At 42.6% G+C, this 19192-nt stretch overlaps 2 protein-coding genes and 2 non-coding genes across 11 annotated transcripts in view; 1 reads left to right on the top strand and 3 right to left on the bottom strand.

Annotated features, from left to right (window-relative positions):
* Positions 1-903: 903 nt before the first annotated feature.
* Positions 904-7598, bottom strand: ppdpfb (pancreatic progenitor cell differentiation and proliferation factor b). 2 transcript variants are annotated; one of them, XM_027288596.1, is made up of 5 exons: positions 7563-7598; positions 3745-3840; positions 3159-3236; positions 1790-1883; positions 904-1413 (listed from the first exon to the last, which is right to left on the bottom strand). In XM_027288596.1, exons 2-5 carry the CDS (start codon positions 3797-3799, stop codon positions 1299-1301), a joined length of 342 nt encoding a protein of 113 aa, XP_027144397.1. In that variant the 5' UTR covers positions 3800-3840; positions 7563-7598; the 3' UTR covers positions 904-1298. The 2 variants fall into 2 exon arrangements, with proteins under 2 accessions (XP_027144397.1, XP_019131815.1); XM_019276270.2 differs by lacking the exon at positions 7563-7598 and adding an exon at positions 5282-5464.
* Positions 7599-7647: 49 nt separating this feature from the next.
* Positions 7648-7729, bottom strand: trnas-aga (transfer RNA serine (anticodon AGA)). The gene has a single exon. It is a non-coding gene; the product is annotated as a tRNA-Ser (tRNA).
* A 113-nt stretch (positions 7730-7842) lies between these two features.
* Positions 7843-7914, top strand: trnae-cuc (transfer RNA glutamic acid (anticodon CUC)). The gene has a single exon. It is a non-coding gene; the product is annotated as a tRNA-Glu (tRNA).
* Positions 7915-8586: 672 nt separating this feature from the next.
* tpd52l2b (tpd52 like 2b) overlaps positions 8587-19192 on the bottom strand; it is a 22302-nt gene continuing 11696 nt past the window's right edge. The window contains exons 4-9 of one of the 7 annotated variants that reach the window (XM_027288408.1): positions 18216-18263; positions 15545-15646; positions 13003-13029; positions 12198-12242; positions 11583-11675; positions 8587-11278 (exon numbers count right to left, since the gene is read on the bottom strand). In XM_027288408.1, the coding sequence (XP_027144209.1) occupies positions 11615-11675; positions 12198-12242; positions 13003-13029; positions 15545-15646; positions 18216-18263 (283 nt within the window). In that variant the 3' untranslated portion in view covers positions 8587-11278; positions 11583-11614. The remainder of the gene's footprint in view (positions 11279-11582; positions 11676-12197; positions 12243-13002; positions 13030-15544; positions 15647-18215; positions 18264-19192) is intronic. The other 6 variants (XM_027288403.1, XM_027288404.1, XM_027288405.1 and 3 more) reach the window with 6 other exon arrangements.

The following is a 19192-nucleotide window of genomic DNA, read 5'->3' as shown; positions in this document are numbered from 1 at the left end:
ACCTTCAGGTAACTCACCTGATTCAGACCAGGCTGTACGTGTACGTCAAAATCAAAAAGGCCTATACAATAAACAAACAACAGACAAGTGTGCAGATGTGCACAACAAAAGGTGTGTTTGATATATGCTGCAGGACACAAAGAATCATCATGTGTGGTTTGTTTGCCATGTTTAATGTGTCTGTTTTCACTGTATACATCTTTAATTTTTGATATATTTACACTGTTTATACTGATATATCTGCACTGTTATCTTCCTATATTTGCCACATGTATACTGTTCATACCTTTTTATATTTGCCTTATCTCTTCCAACTAATTCTCTGTGTGTCCTGTACATACAGCAGCGCCAAAAATAAAGTTGACTTAACTAATTCCCTGAAAATCTACTAACACACAGAGCCAAAGTAAACAGAACGTCAACATGAATGGAAATATTACTTGCACGTTCCAACAGTATAGTGTGTTTTGGTATAGCCATGACAGTGGCAGTGAATGATGTCTGATATGTTCTGGAATCTAAAACACTTCATTTGATTGAGACTTCACTTCAGAAGTTGAAACTATCTGGGTGAAGGAGTTCTTCTTTTCCTCGACTGGGAATGTTGGACTCGGTTTCCAGATGTGTTCCAGTGCTTGGACGGCGGAGCCAAAACGTTACACAACTCCAGACTCTGGGTCGAGCAGCAGCAGTGGCAGTTTAAGGACATGAAGTGCTGCACTCTCACTGTTTACTCTGTTCCTGGAATAGCCCTGTGCAAGACCAATGAACCACTCCCTGGCAAACACACACACATTCACGTCCTGGTCCTTATAGGGTCATTTCAACCAACTGGACACATCAGTCTAACCACAGGAAGCTGTAGGTGTACTGGGACAAATGCTGTGGACCCGACACAGAACGTTAGGCTGCAAGAGTCTACTTTATTGCATTTGCAATCACAGGGTGACAAAGGTGACATGTTTAACAAAAGGCGTGTGGATGTGTCTACGCACCACAGTATTACAAACACACAACAGTACAAATGTTAAAAAACAAAAGCTTATCAGTTGCTTCATCGTCGTCGTTTTTTTATTTTTTTTTATTCTTTTTTTTCTTGTTGTCAATAATAAAAAAAAAAAAGTTACCAAAACAAAAAAAACGAGTAAGGCAGCCTGTCCTACGAAGAGTACTACAGATGAAATAAAAAAAAACTAATAAGGTTGTAAACGGGACGTCCTCCCGTCACCTAGCGTTGGTCATTGGTTGGATGTTTCCCCCCGAGGTGCGGTGTGGACCAGGTGGGTGAGGCTGCAGGATCAGGAGGAGGTGGGGGTTCCTGCGTCGCTGCTCTCACTCACCTGGCGTTGCATCACCATCTCCCTGGCAACGCAGGTGATCTGACCGTTTGTCACCGCACCCGGGACCCCTGCCCTGAAAGAGCCACACAGAGAGATACACTGTAAGACCTAAAGATCTAAGGCTCCCCGTTACGTGCTCTGATGAACTGGGGGCATGTCCAGGTCTCGCCCAGTGCAAGCTGGGCAGAAAACAGATGGCTGAACGTTGTTAAAGTTCTCACCCTGCCTCTTGGGTCTTTTACTTTGACGCATGAAAAATAGGTTCATATTTTTAGCGGGTGTACACTCTTGGTCTATACTCTGACTGGTGGTTTTGGTCTGAGAGAAGTAGAAGAAGAATGGAGCTCCATGTTGAACAGTGGACTCTAATTTAAGGGTTAAAATAAGATACCGTGTAAAAGGAGGGGTCAGCCGTATGTGTGTGTGTGTGTGTGTGTGTGTGTGCTTACTTCTGCTGTGCCTCCTCAGTCAGTGGGGTCATCCCTGGCTGCTTCCCAAAGAAGAAACTGGACCACCAATGGCCAGAATCCTGCTTGGGGAGTCCTGTGGAGGCAGACAATGAAGAGTCTGAGACGGGTTACACTTCATTCATGTTTGTGCCGTCAGAGGAGACACACCTATCATCCATCAGAAGTGTCAGCAGGCTGTGTGTTAAAGTGTCAAACATTCAGACTGGAGCTTCTTGTCTCTCCATTATGAGCTGAGAAAAATACCAGCAACAGTTAAACAGCAGACGAGACGGCACAGCTACAGCCGGAGGGAGGAGTGACTCGGGTTTCCCCTCCTCGGGCCTCGGGCGTGTTTGTTTGGCTGCATGTCAAACTGACTGTGACGCCTCAACAGATGCATTTACATGCAGGCGGCTATATTTACAATGAGCCTAGAGGTAAAGCTGAGGTCGACCTATGTTCGCACTCTAATCTAGTACTACAGTTTTATGGTGTGTAGGTGTAGGTGTGTGACACCGTTAAAAAGCTGAGCCAGCGCTTTAAACCCGAGCCCTCGCTCGTCTGTCGGCCCAGATGGTTTTCACATGTGGATGACTGGTGCAGTCAGCAGATATAAACCGGGCTCAGGGTTATATCGGTCTGACATCGGAACAATCTGAGGACCTGAATGGGAGTCGCAGGTTGAGGAAATCTAATCCTGAACCCTGTGCTGGATTAGACCAGAGCCGACCTGCTCTCGGCGTGTTGGAGGATGACTCAACCCGCCATGTGGTCTGAGGCAACAGCTGACTCAACCACAGCAACCATGAGGCTCAGATCTGTGGGGACGGGTCTGACGTGGATTTAGCAATGTCACCATCTTGTGAAAGCCCCAACAGACAGGATGTGGTTCTATGACACGTGCGCTGACAGAAACATCTGGATCTGGCACGCACACACACACACACACACACACACACACACACACACACACTTGTGGTTGTTGCTTCTCTCTGTGAGCTGAACACTCCGTTCTATCCAAAGCCTCACTGTAATGACTCAGTTCGGGCTGAGCCAGATAAACTTTGGGCAGGTTTCAGATCAGACGAGAGAGAAAATGAAGACGACATCTTTATCCGTTTATTTTTATCTGCTCAAACAGTTCCTGTTGTTGTTGGCGCCTCAGTACGCTGCTACTGAACACCGCTGGTTCAGCTGGTCCCGGTCCGACTGGCTGCGTTCACTCAGACGGAGTTCTCATTCATTCACTCACACCTTTTCAAATCTACAACATTCAAACAGGTTTTAGGACCCATGACAGAAACACTCCTGTTGTTTTTGAGTCCACGTTGATATAAACCTGTAACGGTTCTGTTTCATTCACACACACCTGGATGGTGAGGGATGACCTCTCCGCTGTACTCCGAACTGCCACACGAGCTGCTGCTGGACGTAGAGCCGATGCGCCCTGCGGGAGGAGAGAGCGACTTAATGAACCCGAGTGAGACAGGTGAGGCGTTACAGGTGGGTGAGTTACACTAATTACACTTCATTCTTTGACCCCAAGGGAGAACTTAACACCCTTACATAACATCTACCGGTTCCTCTGCAGTGGAGCGTTCAGGAAAATGTACTTTCCTCTGCTTAGATGATCACGGTTCATTTTCTCTTGATTCACAGAGACTTCAGTCTGAAACTTTCTCACGGACACGGACAGACGTGACGGAGGAAGTGCGTTGTCTGATTGCAATTTCCTCCTTTCAACAACTCTGACCGTGGACGTGATGCAACACGTCAGTAACATTATATTAATGTGAGTTTTAGTAGCTGTGTCATCGAGACTTAAATTCTTTCATCGTGATCGGAGCTGACACACAGAACTGCTCCTCGTTTATTCAGAGACGTCACACTTTAATGTCTCTCTGTCTTCTCCTACAGCAGAGCGATGGTGAGTGAAGGAGCAGTGTGACACTCACTTCGGTAGTAGTCAGTGGTCGCCACGAGAGAACCGCCTGCTGGAATAGCCGCCATTCTGCTGCCGTTGGTCGCTGTACACTCTGCTAGATGGAAACCTGGACGGGAAAAATAAGAACGCATGTTTAAACATTTGGAGAACACACACACACGCACACACACACACACACACACACACACACACACCACAAAGAGGCCAAACTGGAAATTATGCTGATTTCACTACACGTGACTTCAACAAACGATTACACTCATTCCAGGTGATCTTGATGTTCTTCGACATTCTGTGATATGATTTCTGATCACATGTAATTAACCAGTTATTGATATACAGACTGAAATTTAATTATATATTCATCTATTAATAATTTTGTCTGCCAGAACATGTCTCCTTTTGTCCAGTCAACAACCCAAAAATGATTTGCAGATATACATATTCACGAGGCTGTGACCTTCTTTTTGTTTGTTTCTGTTATTTGCTGACTACTTTTATTCATTGTGAGGTGTCCTTGGGTGACAGAAAGGCGCCTATGAAATAAAATCTATTATTATTATTAATAACCACTTGACGATCAATTATAACAAAAAAAACAAACATAATGACTATTTTACTGGCTGATCAATTAAGAGTAGTTTATTAAACAGATGATTAATTAACAAACGGTGATCAGCTGATCCTCTCTGCACAAAGAAAACATGAAAAACTCTGAGCTGCAGAAAAACACACACACACTGAAGCTGTGATAGTGTGTGTGTGTGACTGATCTATAACAGCAGCAGTGTGTGTGTGTGTGTGTGTGTGTGTGTGTGTGTGGCTGATCTATAACAGCAGTGTGTGTGTGTGTGTGTGTGTGTGTGTGACTGATCTATAACAGCAGTGTGTGTGTGTGTGTGTGTGTGTGTGTGTGTGTGTGACTGATCTATAACAGCAGTGTGTGTGTGTGTGTGTGTGTGACTGATCTATAACAGCAGTGTGTGTGTGTGTGTGTGTGTGACTGATCTTTAACAGCAGCACAGTGTGTGTGTGTGTGTGTGTGTGTGTTGTTGTTGTTGTTGTGTTGTTGTCTTCTCGGTGTGACGTCACCTCGTGTCTTGTTTACATCAGAGTCTCTGCACCAAACCGACATTTTGACGTCGTCCCCTTTGTCTCTCTCCATCATAAACACCAGACACATCATATTTCACTATATTTCAGATTTCATGACAGAGACAGAGACAGCAGAGAGCTGGACGGAGCCTGTCTTCTCCTGTGACGGGGACATTTTGTCTCCAAACGAGGACAAAAACAGTGTTGACACCAAAAAACAAACTGACCGTTACTGACCGTTACAGACCGTTACTAACCCGTTTCAGACAGTAACACCTGAGACAGTAACACCTGAGACAGTAACACACAGACAGTAACACCTCAGACAGTAACACCTCGGACACGTCTGTCCTTTTTAAAAACCAAAACAAAGGCAGCAGAGCTCGTTAGCATCGTTAGCTCCCCCTCCTCGGGGAGACCCCTCCATCTTGAGACCCTCCGGTCCCGCTCACCTTTCACGGACCCAGACTTGCTGATGTTCGGTAGCAGTACAATTCAACTCAGTCGGCGAGGCTCGGGGCAGTGGACGCTAGGCGACGGGGCCCATTTGAAAATAAGTTTTGGGTAAATGTAACCCTCCAAGGTCCGAGAGGATGTCGACGCTGCTTCTTCTAACGGGACCGAGCCTCCGCCGGGAGCTTTTATACCACGCAGGTGACGTAGGCACTCGTCGTGGGCGTGGCTAAGCATCAACGGCCCCGCCCCGCTGATCTGAACTAGTGGTGATGGGGAGTTCGGCTCTTTTTAAAGATTCGGATCTTTTGACCTCGGCCTCCTCTTCGAAGAGCCGACTCTCAAATCAAGACAAGTCAACTTTATTATCAATGCTTCCATAAGTACAGGACATATAGAGTATCAACTCACTCTGCACTTAAAACCCTCCTATTTAAAATCGTCTTTTCCACCCGATTCAATTGCATTGTCCTATTTAAACCTGTTTTTAATGTTGTATTCTTGTAATTTGATACTTTTATGGTTCTTTTTGTTTGTTTCTGTTATTTGCTGTCTAGGGTTTTTTGTGGGCAAGTTTTTCCTCACTCGAACCGAGGGTCTAAGGACAGAGGGTGTCACTCCCTGTACAGATTGTAAAGCCCTCTGAGGCAAATGTATTTTGTGAATTTGGGCTATACAAATAAAATCTGATTTGATTTGATTTGATTTGATTTACTTTTATTTATTCTAAGGTGTCCTTGGGTGACAGAAAGGTGTCTATAATATACAATGTATTATTATTATTATTGTTCAAATTGCGTTTCCCTCTTGCAAACAGCAATAAACATGAAATATAACATATAAGTAAAAGATGTAAAAAATATATATATAAAATAAAAATATAAAAAATATATACAAGCTAAAAGACATCCAAGAAAAGACAGTGGGGAACAGAATAAACAATATAAACAGAAACAACAGTCTAACAGTAAGGCAATATGGCACAGTATAAACAGAATTTATCAGTATCAATATAAATGGCTATACATGACTCTTCACTTTAGTATTCAGCCTTCTATATTAGCCTAATTTAGCAGTTATGAATGATTTGTGTGCTATTAAGCAATTTTTCATTCAGTGTTTTTATAAAATGCTTATTTTTTATGCATTTTTTAAAATCAGAATCAGAAAAACTTTATTAATCCCCGCAGGGAAGTTGTGTTTGTTACAGTAGCTCCCAAACGGTAAGTTAGATAGTAAGTGATAGCAAAAAAACAAAACAAAACATGAAAACATTTGAACATAACATAACATCCCAAGAAAAAACTTTACCACTATACACATAAGATATACAATTTAACACTATATACACAGGGTATAAATAACAGTTAAATAAAACCAAAAACAGTAAGATAAAAGCCAAGTAACAGTGAACTATTCGATATATAAATCTAAAACCTTATAACAGAAATCTGTGCAGGTTTGTTGTCGTCTCTGCTCTGACGGATATTTTCATTTTTACAAATTCTCACTTGCAGTCTCCAAAATCATTGAAATGCAGCCAGATGCTGCTTCTTTTTTTTTGTTATAACATCTTATCTTAGCATATCATTTGTTCTCTCTCATTTTTCTTTACTCCTCTACCACCACACTCGCACTCTGTCCTTCTTTCACATAATGGTATGATCTTAGTCTGTCCTAAGCATGCAACTGGCTCCATGGTGCGTCCATCATCAAAATAACCTTTGAAGATTTGGCTCTTTCCCCCAATTGGGAGTCGGTTCTTGTCGTTCACTTTGAAGAATCGGCTCTCAGAGCCGGCTCGTTCGCGTACGACACACAGTGAATGTTCCTCCATGTTCTAGAAACATTCACTCAGATTTATCATATTTTTTAAAACTTTAATTTAACCCAATCTTGAATTTATTGTTTTCTAAAAGTCATATGTTAAAGTTTCTTCACAGCTTGTGATCTAAACTTTCTCCTCAAGTCGTAAACTTCCATCGATTATCAGCACAAACTTTGATTTGTAACTAGTGTAACTGCTTTACTATAGAATTTTACATCATAGTTGTTTTTTTTTGTTTGTTACTCACTTTACAGATGACCTTGGGATATTTCTTCATCTTTACATTTCATTTTTTAAATCTCAGTCTCATCTAGTTAAACTCAGTCTGACTCCATCATAGGTGACTTAACAAGAAAGCCTGACCGTTCAAGCAGCCTCCTCTTGTGGTCAAATGTACGAACTGCAGCAATGTTTCAGGTATTTTTTAAACTTCTAATGTTAAAGCCACCTACCTGCTCTGCTGGTACCTGTACGCTGTTTGGATTCACGTTTGTAACTATGGCAACTGGCGTGAGAGAAAAAAAAACGAAAACGTTGCGTTGTCGGCAGGATTCGAACCTGCGCGGGGAGACCCCAATGGATTTCTAGTCCATCGCCTTAACCACTCGGCCACGACAACCTGCGGCCAAACATGTGGTGAAGTCTCGTATTGTTTGAAATCTCGCGATGATTTTTGACAGCATGTTGTCATGCCGACCATATCTTGCAGTGACGTCACACCCTCAGCATCCCTCCCTGGTGGTCTAGTGGTTAGGATTCGGCGCTCTCACCGCCGCGGCCCGGGTTCGATTCCCGGTCAGGGAACACGTTTTCATTCTTTAACTGGTTTCATCAGGTGGTGACAAGTCGGGCCACGTGGCGAACAACGACAGCAAAATGGCGCCTTTGTACTGAATGTTAGTCCCACTGCAAACTATATTTATATACACACATTAAATGTGCAAGTTTATACCAAGCAGAAACATTAGGATGTTTTCTAATAACCATTCTGGTTTAATTTGCAGGCCACAGACGGTCACACCCACTCAGTATGAAGCATTAGTATTATAAACAACAGGGTGTTGTCTGTAATCATAACAGATGATGAGCAAACTTTATGGCCATAAAGTATTTTACGATGGCTCGTTATGAGCAACGTGATACCCGCCCGTGTCTATAGATTTATAGTAATAACTAATGAGAGCTGTGATATCATATTGCCTAACCCTAAGAGAAATGCTGTTCATGTTAAAAAAAAGTTCCTAAATTATTGAATGTAAATAAATTAAATCATTGAATGGGTAGAACACTTCCAGAATGTCAATTTCTTTCAATAATGTCTTTAATCATTTTTATTTTGGAATAAAATTATACTAAAGGAGATATATGTAAATTAATAAACATTTTCTGACACACTAAAACCAGTTTCAGACTGTCTAAAAATAAATAATGTGTATATTCAGATTTTAAATACAGACCAAACACCACTCACTCACATTCATTTAAAGGAATGCTTTATTGATATCCAAACATATACAACAAAACCAAAAAGTGTTTTTTAATTCATTCACCATAATCTTCCAAATCTGATCCCTTTTGATAATCTACATCAGCCCGACACAGGACCTAAATAAAGCTAGAATAAAGAAGTACTCTACATGTCCTCCAGCCTCTGCAGCTGGCTGTGAGCGGGCTCGTCATGTGCTGCGCTTCCCATTGGCACCCAAAACAAAAAGCACATAATCATCATCAGTCTCCCCAAAAAAAAAACAGACTGCAGCTTTAAACAGGCGACAGCTACACTGCAAAAAAAACATTAAACTCAACCTTAAAATCTGATTTTCCCCTCACACACTGAGCACTGCTACTGCGAGTGAACGTCAGAGAAATCTGATTTTTGAGATTAATATTTCTTGCTTGTGTTGGTTGAAGCAGAAAGTATCCATGACATCCAGAGGCGGAAAGAGAGAGAGAGAGATTCTGTAACAGATGTTTAAATATTGGCAACTTTTCTTTTAAGCCGATGGCAAATTAATTGTACAAATAACAAAAAGTCCACCTCTCCTGACAGACGGAAAAGCCAAAAAAACAAAACAGAAATCACCTAACAGGAATATATTAACTACCAAAAAAATGATCAACACAAACAAAACAAGAAGAAGTTATGAAACACCGGCAGCAGCTCTGGGAGGTTTTTGTTTGTTCTCGAGCCGGCTTCAGTTTTAAAGTTTTGTTTTGGCTTGAATTATTATTAATGATCCAAAAATATTTAAGCATATAAGCAACTCATATTTACGGCAGAGGTGTTTAGAGCAACATTATTGTCGTTTTAATGGCTGAGAGAGATTTTTTTTGGCAACACACAAAGCGCCTTGAGGAAATGATTCAACATTTTGACAATTCCTGGATTTTTTATTTATTTTTTTGGCTGGAAACATTTCACATTGTTAGTCGTCGAACCACCAGAGCCGACGTTGCAGTTTGTAAAAGCTTCAGTTTTATCACGATGTGGCACGACGAGAAGGGCAGCAGCGGTTTTGTGTCAGTTTGGCCGCATGCAGCGTTTAGTGTGTTCAGGAGTGTGTTCATGTGCATTAAGGGGTCGCTGGCTGTTTTCCATGACTCATTTTGTGGCTCGTCTAAATATTTTTAACTTCCTTTCCTTCAGTTGAAACCAGTCTGTACAACTTAAAGACAAAAAACAAACAAACACAGCAACAAGAACTACTTCTTTTCTACCAGCTAAATAATAAACAGGTGAACCTTTTTAAAGTGAGTAAGGCCGATAGAGAAGCGTCGACATTCACCAGGTAGTGTGTACGCACAGCGAAGCGTTGTCTCACGTTGAGTTAACAGGAAGAGAGCAGCAGCAGTCGAACCGGGGCAAAGAGAACAAAACAGTCAAAGCGGTTTCAAATCGTTCAAGTCGACAGGTTGACTCAGTTTGACTTGCAAATGTTGGCGGCGGCGGCGGCATCCGAGTCTGTCAATTCATTCTGGTTCTCGTTGCCTCGGCGTGATCAGTCAGTCTCAAAGTGACCGCGGCTCTTCAGCGGGTCGGTTTCACAAACGCTGCGACGCCTGTGAAACCGACCCACGGTGATTCTTTGTTTTGAAGTTTGTTGAACCTCCACCTGCTTTCTCTGAAACCTCCCACACTGACTACTGCCATTCAGCAGCATCAGTGACAATATATTTATTCATATATATTTATACATATTGATAAAAGTTATGTAAAAACATTATGCAAAGCAGTGTAAAATAGTTTTAATACAAAATGGTTTAAGGTTGTTTTTTTTTCTGTTTTTACATCCTGGGTTTTTTTTTTTTTTTTGCGGGGTGAGGGGGTACACGAGACCTCGGTCGTCTTTGCATGGTCGGTATGGTAACTGAGATGAGATATGCACATGCATGTAGCAGTAGTGGGTCTAAGAAGAGTAATGTGCTGGATGCTGCCCTCCCAGTCTAACCTCTAACCTGGAAGTGAAAAAAGTGTGTGTGTGATTTAAGTCGGAAAGAAGAGAGAGCGTAGAGTATAAACCACCGTCTTTGCTCATGCCCATAAAATGCTCCTCCACCCTCAGTCTGCAGACGTCCTGGCTTCTACACTCTCGAGTCGGAGCTCCTTTCTGATGCACCACCGCGGCGGTGCCATTAAGAAAGCCCTGAAGTTGATCGTTTAAGAACCTGACATCTTTTAATGCCTTTTTAATGTGAGAGCCTGTTTGGAAAAAAAGCTGCCTGAGGAGTGCAGGAGGCGAGTGTTGGACTCACAGACGGGTGTGGATATTAGCGGGGAGGAGGTGTGTAAATGATTCAGGTTTAGACATCAACAAAACATTTTCCTTTCCCTCAACAGCGAGGCTGAAGGGTGGAGGCGATGGGGCCTGCGGGAAAGTCCGTCACCTCCGCCTGTCGGAGTTTACAGACCTCGGGACAGAGTGAGTGGTGGCGAGTCGGTGAGGTGGTGGAGGGTCAAAGGTCAGGGCTGGATCTGCGATGTGAGGTGATAACATACAGTCTCAGGTCGTGAGGAAGGTGGCAGCGAGGAGGAGGAGGAAGAGGAGGTGGTGCAGGAGGCGGAGGAGGAGGTGCGATGCGTTCAGAAAGGCGGGTTCTCCTGAGTGGGGGTGGTGTCAGTGGGGGAGCCGACGGCGTCCCCGTTTCCTCTGGGGCCCACGACCTTATACTGGAAGAGACGAGGAGGAAACAGCAGAGTGTTATTGATCCTCAGTTTCCTGTTGATGTTTGCAGTCAGTAAAAACACTCTGAATCATTGAAAGTGTTCACGGGCTGAGCTGCTGCCAGCGAGCTGCTCACACTAACACGCAGACACGGCGAGACTAGAATAATCTTTACGTCAGGTGACTGAGAACTGAATCTCCTGGACTCAATCGATCATTTTTATTGGGTTAGAAAAATGAAAACACACCTCCCACGATTCATCCACCACATTTTGGTTAGTTAGTAGAAATTGCAGCAGTCATGAATACCTGAGTCGCATCATGTCACGTCATTCCTCCTGTTAAAAGCTCACCTTCAGGTTCCCCATTTTATCCTCAAACGACTTGAAGGTCGCAGAGTTCCTGCAGAGCAGAGACACGACGTTACACATGTGACATGACGGACAAACACAGAGGCAGGTTCACTGTCAAGTCCAGCTGCTGAGAGCAAAAAAGACAAACGTAATAAAACCAGAAACAATAAAAATAAAACAATCACAGTGACTTTAAGGAGATAAACCTGCAAAAAGTGTTTGTATCTGTTTATAACAAGATAAAGAAATGTGTTTCAACTGATTATTTTGTGGTTTTCTGCTCAACTAAAACTTTAAAATATGATTTCAGTTCTTTCTGATTCATAAAATGAGACAGAAGTCGACATAAATGAATTTCACAGCAGCTACAGAGCTGCACGTGTTCAACACATCACAAACAAATCCAACAAAAAAAAAAATCATTTTCATGCTGCCACAGGCTGAGAAAGACAAACAAACAAACAAACAAACAGAGTAATGCAGATAAACTTTAAAGTTAATGTGTGTGTGTGTGTGTGTGTGTGTGTGTGTGTGTGTGTGTTACAGTGAGCAGGTGTGTGTGTTACTTTACCTCATGGCCGGCATACTTATCGAGTGGCGAATGGAATAGTTGCTACTTTGTAAGCGTTAAAGAGAAGAGACAGAAGTGCAAGTGTTATAAAGCAAGCGGGCTGTGACACACACACACACACACTCAATATAATGCAGTTAATACACCATGTACGTGACTGTCACATTAATAACACAGTGACAATTCTCAACATTTCAGGAAGAAAACAAAGCTGGAAACATTTTATTTTACAGCTCGTAGTTTCCCATAAACGACTAGAAAATGATTTAATTATAAAAGTATAAAGCGGCAGCGTTCATCATGACACATCACGTTACCAATAAACCTGAAATGAACCTGTTGAATGATGCAAATGGACGTGAAGATTTACAACAGTATTAAACATTATTAAATATGACATCTTTGTGCTGTATTCGATTATTACACGTCAACAACAACAACGTCCTCTAAACTCAACAACAAAAGTTCGTTTAAAGAACTTAAACTCCAGATTTACCATAAAATAATAAAGTGTTTCCAACAATCTTAGCACACAGTGTCCTCGTCCTGTTTTCAGGCATAATTTATCAGCAGAAAATGCTACGTGACAAGTCAATGACAACTGTTTTAAAGAATTAAATAATTAAATTAACAGAAGCGGACGACATGCTGAGGGAATAAAATAATGCAGACGTCAAGTATCGACAATAAAACTGGCAGAGCTTAACCTCTATGATGATGAAGATGAGTTAATGTTTGCTGTATTGCTAATAAATTTCAGGCCACATGAACTCTCTGTTGTTCTAACAGGACGTGTTAGTCTTACCTAAAGGAATTAGAGAAAGGTAGAGCTCTGCAGGTCAAACCAAGGCAGCGAAAAAAAAACAAGAAGGAGAGAGAGCGTGAGGCACGAGCAGCTTCATCAGGACACACACACACACACACACACACACACACACACACACACACACACACACACACACACACACACACACACAAACACACACAAACACACACAGGGAAAAGCAGGAATGTGTTTGCTGTGTGACTGGTTTTCTTGTTTTCGTACCTTTGTGACTTTGTTTCATGATTACACTCAGACGCTGACAGAGGCCAAAGAAACTGAGACGAGCTCAGTTCAAACTGAATCAGCCTAAACTCTCACATAAAAGCACGAGTCATGTTATACTTAAATAATACCAACACTTCCTGCTGATTTTTCACAATAAAAGTCGACCCATCTGCACGCCTTTAAAGTGAAAGGTCTGGAGGAAGTGTTGAGTTACACCGATCAGCCATGACGTGAACAGCATGGACTATATCTGTGATATATTAGGTGAACATTTTGTGACAAATCGAGCATCTGTGGGACAAACAAGTACAATCCATGGAAGACAAACGTCTCAGCTTACAGGACTTAAAGGATCTGCTGCTGACGTCTTCAGAGTTCTAGTGGAGTCCAGGCCTGCATGATCTTAGGATGTTATGGCTGATCGGTGTAAGTTCCTGAAGATTAATACGCACTTCTAGCTCCTTCTTGCCTCCGCAACAGTTACTTGTACAAAGTAAGTGTAGTTATTGTCCTGCACTGAAAACTGTATCCACCAGCAAAATCTGAACATTTAGAACAAGAACGAAGAGCAGTGTGGATGAACAGAAAACATGCAACATGCAGGGACACACGATGATGCAAACACAGAGGTCAAAACTGCTGAAATACTGTAAGAACAACAAACAAACACACAAACAGACGGACATGAATCTCTTCCTCACACACACCCTTGCATGGATAAATGGAAACATTAATAGAATTACAGGCGGCTGTGTGAGTCAACAAGACGCCATCAGAGACGAGTTAGAGTGGTTAGTGTGTTTTCTGTCACCCGTCGATCACACTTCATGGACTGCTGCTGTCGTTTGTTCACAACGTTTACATCTGAATCCTGACTCAGCATCCTGTGATGGCTGTGTAGGATTAAATCAGACTTCCAATAACTCCAGAGCATCGTCCAAAGTTCAAACATGTCACAGCATGTTTTTATCTGAAGTATCGGCTTCGATCCAGCCTTTCAAAAACAACATGTTACATGTTACTCGTGTCTTTAATCTGAGACACCACACAGTTTGTGTTTTGCTTGTGTGATTTCAGGGTGACAAAGTTTTCTACATTTCAGGGACGCTCCAACTATTTTTAAACCTGATTTACTAAACAAAACTTTTCCAGAGGATCAAATTTAAATGTAACTTTCAGAGGCAGACCAGTCGACTTTTATTTTACTGAAAACATGTTGAAGCATCCCTCGTGTTAGTAAAAAAACCTTTGAGGTGATGGAGCTGTTAAATAAACTGGACTTTGTGCACGTTATCTACAGCGCTAACGGGAGGGAGGACAAGAAGCCGATCACTTCAGTGCTACAAGACAAAAAAGAGCAGCAGACAGTGTCACAAACTGACAGAGTATATTTATGTAAGTATCTAGTTATGAACCTGTTCACTCAGTCCTCGTGTACATGATCCAGCTTCCTGGACTCGGCTGCATTTACTACTTTCCATCTCATCACCAGTAATGAAGCATGCTATGAAACACATCCTCCATATTACCAATGTTCCTGTGCATCATCTCCCTGAATTCATTGAGTGGACATCTCGAAGTAAACATCATCCACCGAGACACGCTGTGATCAGCTCAGTCGAGCTGGTCTGGGACTAACTGGACCACACTTTGTGTGTTCTGTGATCTCAACGTTAAAGTTCTGGGCCACATTGAAGGACCGCCTACTCCACTAAGGTCCTGTAAGAACACGTCATGTAACACGCTGTGACGTAAATCACATCTTGTAAATTCTGGATTAAATTAAGTCGTTTCTTTCTTCAGGTACTGGTTGGTTGGTTTAAGGTGAGAAGTCGACAGTTTTACAAATAGAGTAAATAATAACGCTTCCTTGTCGTCTGTGGAGAAAGTCGGCGGACTCCCATAAACATTTTTGTCAGTTGTTAAAAACCTTCAGAAACTTTGTGAAACGCAGTCTACAACAAATTCTTAATTATTCTGCAACACTGAGTATAAACATGACGTGTTTATTTGAATACAGAGCGGAGAAGAGATCCGATGTCAGTAATCTGACGTATTAGGAACTGTCCACCTGTGACTGGATCACCTGAGACAGAAAGTTAATACCAGGTGTAACTAGCGAGCAAAGCCAGGTTTATGTTTCTGAAGTGAGGGTGAGACACTAGCTCCAGCTGTTTGACCAGATAAATATGAATCTGTCATGTGATATTTTGGGTTTCGACACCGTCTGCTCTGCCCTTTTTTTCTTGTAGCCGAGCCAAAGTGTCGGCTGTTTTTTGGCTCTGCTGCATCATACCTCATGTCGCCCAGTCTCTTGCTGATGACCGTGCCCACTGTGGTGAGAGCTGCACTGGTCTTCTGTCCCGCCTGAGAGAGAGTCTCCTGAGTCTTCTTGTATCTGCAGAGAGGAAGGAAGGAAGGGGGCAGAAAAAGAGGAGGTGGGATGGATGGAAGAGAGAGAGGAACGGTGGGAACAGGAGAATGGAAAAAGAACAATTGAGAAAAGAAAAAGGAGGACAGATGGTTGGAGTGGAATGACGAGGTGTGGGATGGAGAAAGAAGAAGGGAGGAGGATGGATAGAGGAGTGAAAAGACGACAGAGAGAGTGACAGGATGAAGAAAAACAAGACAGATGGATGGGAGAGGAGAGGAAAGGAGGACGAGAATTAGACCAAACTGTTTGACCACAGCGAGCATGAACACCAAAGCTAACAGTGACTTAAGTTCAGAGTATTCACCGCCCGGTGGTTAGTATTCACACAGAGATCCATGTTACAGGAGCTCAGGCCACAGAAAACAGGTGACCTCCTGTTTACCTCTTCTGTTTGCTTCTTTAAAACGCAGCCAAATGAATGGAACATCTTGCAATAATTAAAAAAGCAAAGAGTCTTTCCTTCCCCCTGAAACACTCTCATACATAGAAGCACATGTAGAGAGAGAGAGAGCATCAGCGTTAATGTGAGAGATGATTCAGCACGTCCGTCGTGATGGTGAGTCTGTTTGTTTAATGGCATGAAGAGAGAGCGTGATGGCAAGAAGCAAACACTGAAGCTGACGAAGCCACCCAACTCTCAGAGCACGGTCAAGTATGTCACGATATGAACAGTGTGTACTGGCACACTTTGAGATGTTCTCCTCAAAAGGTGTTAATAGTGTTGCACAAAGACACTCTGGTTTCACCTCCGCACAGCGTTTAGTGGCTCAGATCATGTTTTTAGAAACTTTCAGACAAAGCGTCCCGATTCTGACATCAGAAGGTTTAAGGCGGTGTCCGACGATCCAACAAGTAATTCATAGCAAACAAACAAACACCTTTATTGGCCTCATTCTCGTGCTACGACTTAAAAAGGAGGGTGTATGCTCAGAACGGGTTGACTGAACACATCTAAACACACCGGGCCGATCTCTGCATGAAGAAAAGGACGATCGGCCGTGTCCAAAGTCACAAAAGTCTGGGATGAGGAAGCGTACTTTGACCTTTATCACAGCATTTAGTTCCCACAAGTGATCAACACTGTTCTCTCCAACCACAGCTTCATATAAATGAGCTTCTTATGACACTGCTCTTTGATAAACAGACGGAGAACTGGATCAGGCTGAAGAGAAGAAGAGGATGTTTTAATAAGTGAACAAGTAGAACAACTTACAAGCGTACTTGTACACAAGCTGTTAAACAGTTTGACTAATGCAGCAGTGTTTTCTGCACCAGGCTGGACGTGCAGTTTGTTCAGCTCGGATCGGAAAACTTACTGAGCTGCTGCCAAATATGGCTTAAAACTCATGTGAGTGTTCAGAAGTCTCAAATCAAAAAGCAAAATAAAACATCTGAGTGCCCTCTTTGGTTTTAGCACATTCCTGCTGTCTGCAGCAGAGTCTGTTTACTCTTCTCTGACCTGCATAGTTCTGGTTTCAAGCAGTGCTACCAAATATTTCTGGAATAAATCTGGAAACTTCTGGTCATCTGAAGCTGTCGCCTTGCTGCCATGATGTAAGGTAAGGCGAGAGATATATCGAATTAATCCGGCCTGCAGGTAAAACCACACCTCAGGAGGATGAATGGGTGTGCACACATTTCTGTTCTCCCTCGGGTGAATCTGATAAAGGAGGTGGATGTGTGGAAGTTTTCTAGCTGTGTGGGATAACCGTTATGTGCATAACCAAGGCAGCTTTGCGAAGCTTGCATGATATCGCCGCCCCGCCATAATTCGAGGTTTGGTGAGTAGAGCGCGGTCAGAGATGCAGCAGACTGCAAACCAGAGGAGGTCAGTGAAAATAGGTTTTCAAACTGACCACACGTAACCTTAAATCTGAGACTCTTAGTTAAATAGTTCAACATTTTGGGAAATGCATATTCTCCAAGAGTCAGGTAAAGTAAAGTTTATAGGTGTGCAGTAGTGAAAGGTGTGCATGGTCAACAGGACTAACAAGGTCTGCAGGTGTGGTCAAACTACACCCACATACAGACAAATGCTCAGAAATATGCACGTAGCACCCACTCAGATTCATCCAGACTGGCAAAAAGCTAACAAGCAGGCTGGAATAAACACTGCCCACCAGCTGTATGCACACACAAACACACACACTCACACACACACACTCAGCTGAGCTGATCAAACACACACAGTTGGTGTTGCCGAGTACCGATGTGCACGACATGGCTGACCTTCCACACTAAAGGAACACTGAAGTGTGTACTGTGTCGTCATTTGAGCAGCGATCATTCAAAAATAATTCTAAATGTAGAACTTGTATAACATAAAGCAGAAAAACGTTCCTAGATTCAGCCACTAACAACTAAAAGAGATGCTAAAATATACTAACACCCTTACAGCAGCCAAAAGAAAACAGAAGAAGATGGAGAAGCAAAAAATAAAATAAAATGATGAACAGAAAATCAAACTTAAAGAAACCTTAAACCCATCTACGGAAATAAAACAAGAACACAAAAGAGAAAGAGGTCAACTCACGCTTCAGAGTGGGCAATGTCATCCAAAGTGGCTGAGGCAGACAGATATCTGAAGACACAACAGCAGGATAATGACACAGGGCAGGAGACACACTCACAATACAGTAGAGTCACAACAGAGTCACAGTAACAGTAGAGTCACAGTAGAGTCACAGTTACAGTAGAGTCACAACAGAGTCACAGTAACAGTAGAGTCACAACAGAGTCACAGTTACAGTAGAGTCACAGAGTCACAGCAGAGTCACAGTAACAGTAGAGTCACAGTAACAGAGTCACAGTTACAGTAGAGTCACAACAGAGTCACAACAGAGTCACAGTAACAGTAGAGTTACAGTAGAGTCACAGTTACAGTAGAGTCACAGCAGAGTCACAGTAACAGTAGAGTCACAGTAGAGTTACAGTAACAGTAGAGTCACAGTAACAGAGTCACAGTTACAGTAGAGTCACAACAGAGTCACAACAGAGTCACAGTAACAGTAGAGTCACAGTTACAGTAGAGTCACAACAGAGTCACAGCAGAGTCACAGTAGACTTACAGTAACAGTACAGTCACAGTAGAGTCACAGTAGAGTTAGAGTAACAGTAGAGTCACAGTCAAGTTAAAGTAGAGTCACAGCAGAGGCACAGTAACAGTAGAGTCACAGTAGAGTAACAGAGTTACAGTAGCAGTAGAGTCACAGAGTTACAGTAGAGTTACAGTAACAGTAGAGTCACAGTAGAGTGACAGTAACAGTAGAGTCACAGTAGAGTTACAGTAGAGTTACAGTAACAGTAGAGTCACAGCAGAGTTACAGTAGAGTTACAGTAGAGTTACAGTAACAGTAGAGTCACAGTAGAGTGACAGTAACAGAGTCACAGTAGAGTGACAGTCAAGTCACAGTAGAGTGACAGTAACAGAAGGGTAACAGTAGAGTCACAGTAACAGTAGAGTTAAAGTAGAGTCACAGTAACAGTAGAGTCACAGTCTGATATCGGCCT

This window comes from Larimichthys crocea, chromosome XV (assembly GCF_000972845.2).
Source record: "Larimichthys crocea isolate SSNF chromosome XV, L_crocea_2.0, whole genome shotgun sequence".
Taxonomy (NCBI): Eukaryota; Metazoa; Chordata; class Actinopteri; family Sciaenidae; genus Larimichthys; species Larimichthys crocea.
This window is presented reverse-complemented; position numbering and strand designations above follow the sequence as displayed.

What these genes read in the sequence shown, in the direction of transcription:
- ppdpfb (XM_027288596.1), bottom strand. Translation starts at nt 3,799, where the DNA reads ATGGCGGCTATTCCAGCAGGCGGTTCTCTCGTGGCGACCACTGACTAC. An exon ending in GGTCATCCCTCACCATCCAG is followed by an intron (nt 1,884 to 3,158) that starts GTGTGTGTGAAT and finishes CTGCCTCCACAG; the next exon opens with GACTCCCCAAGCAGGATTCT. An exon ending in ACTGAGGAGGCACAGCAGAA is followed by an intron (nt 1,414 to 1,789) that starts GTAAGCACACAC and finishes TGGCTCTTTCAG; the next exon opens with GGCAGGGGTCCCGGGTGCGG.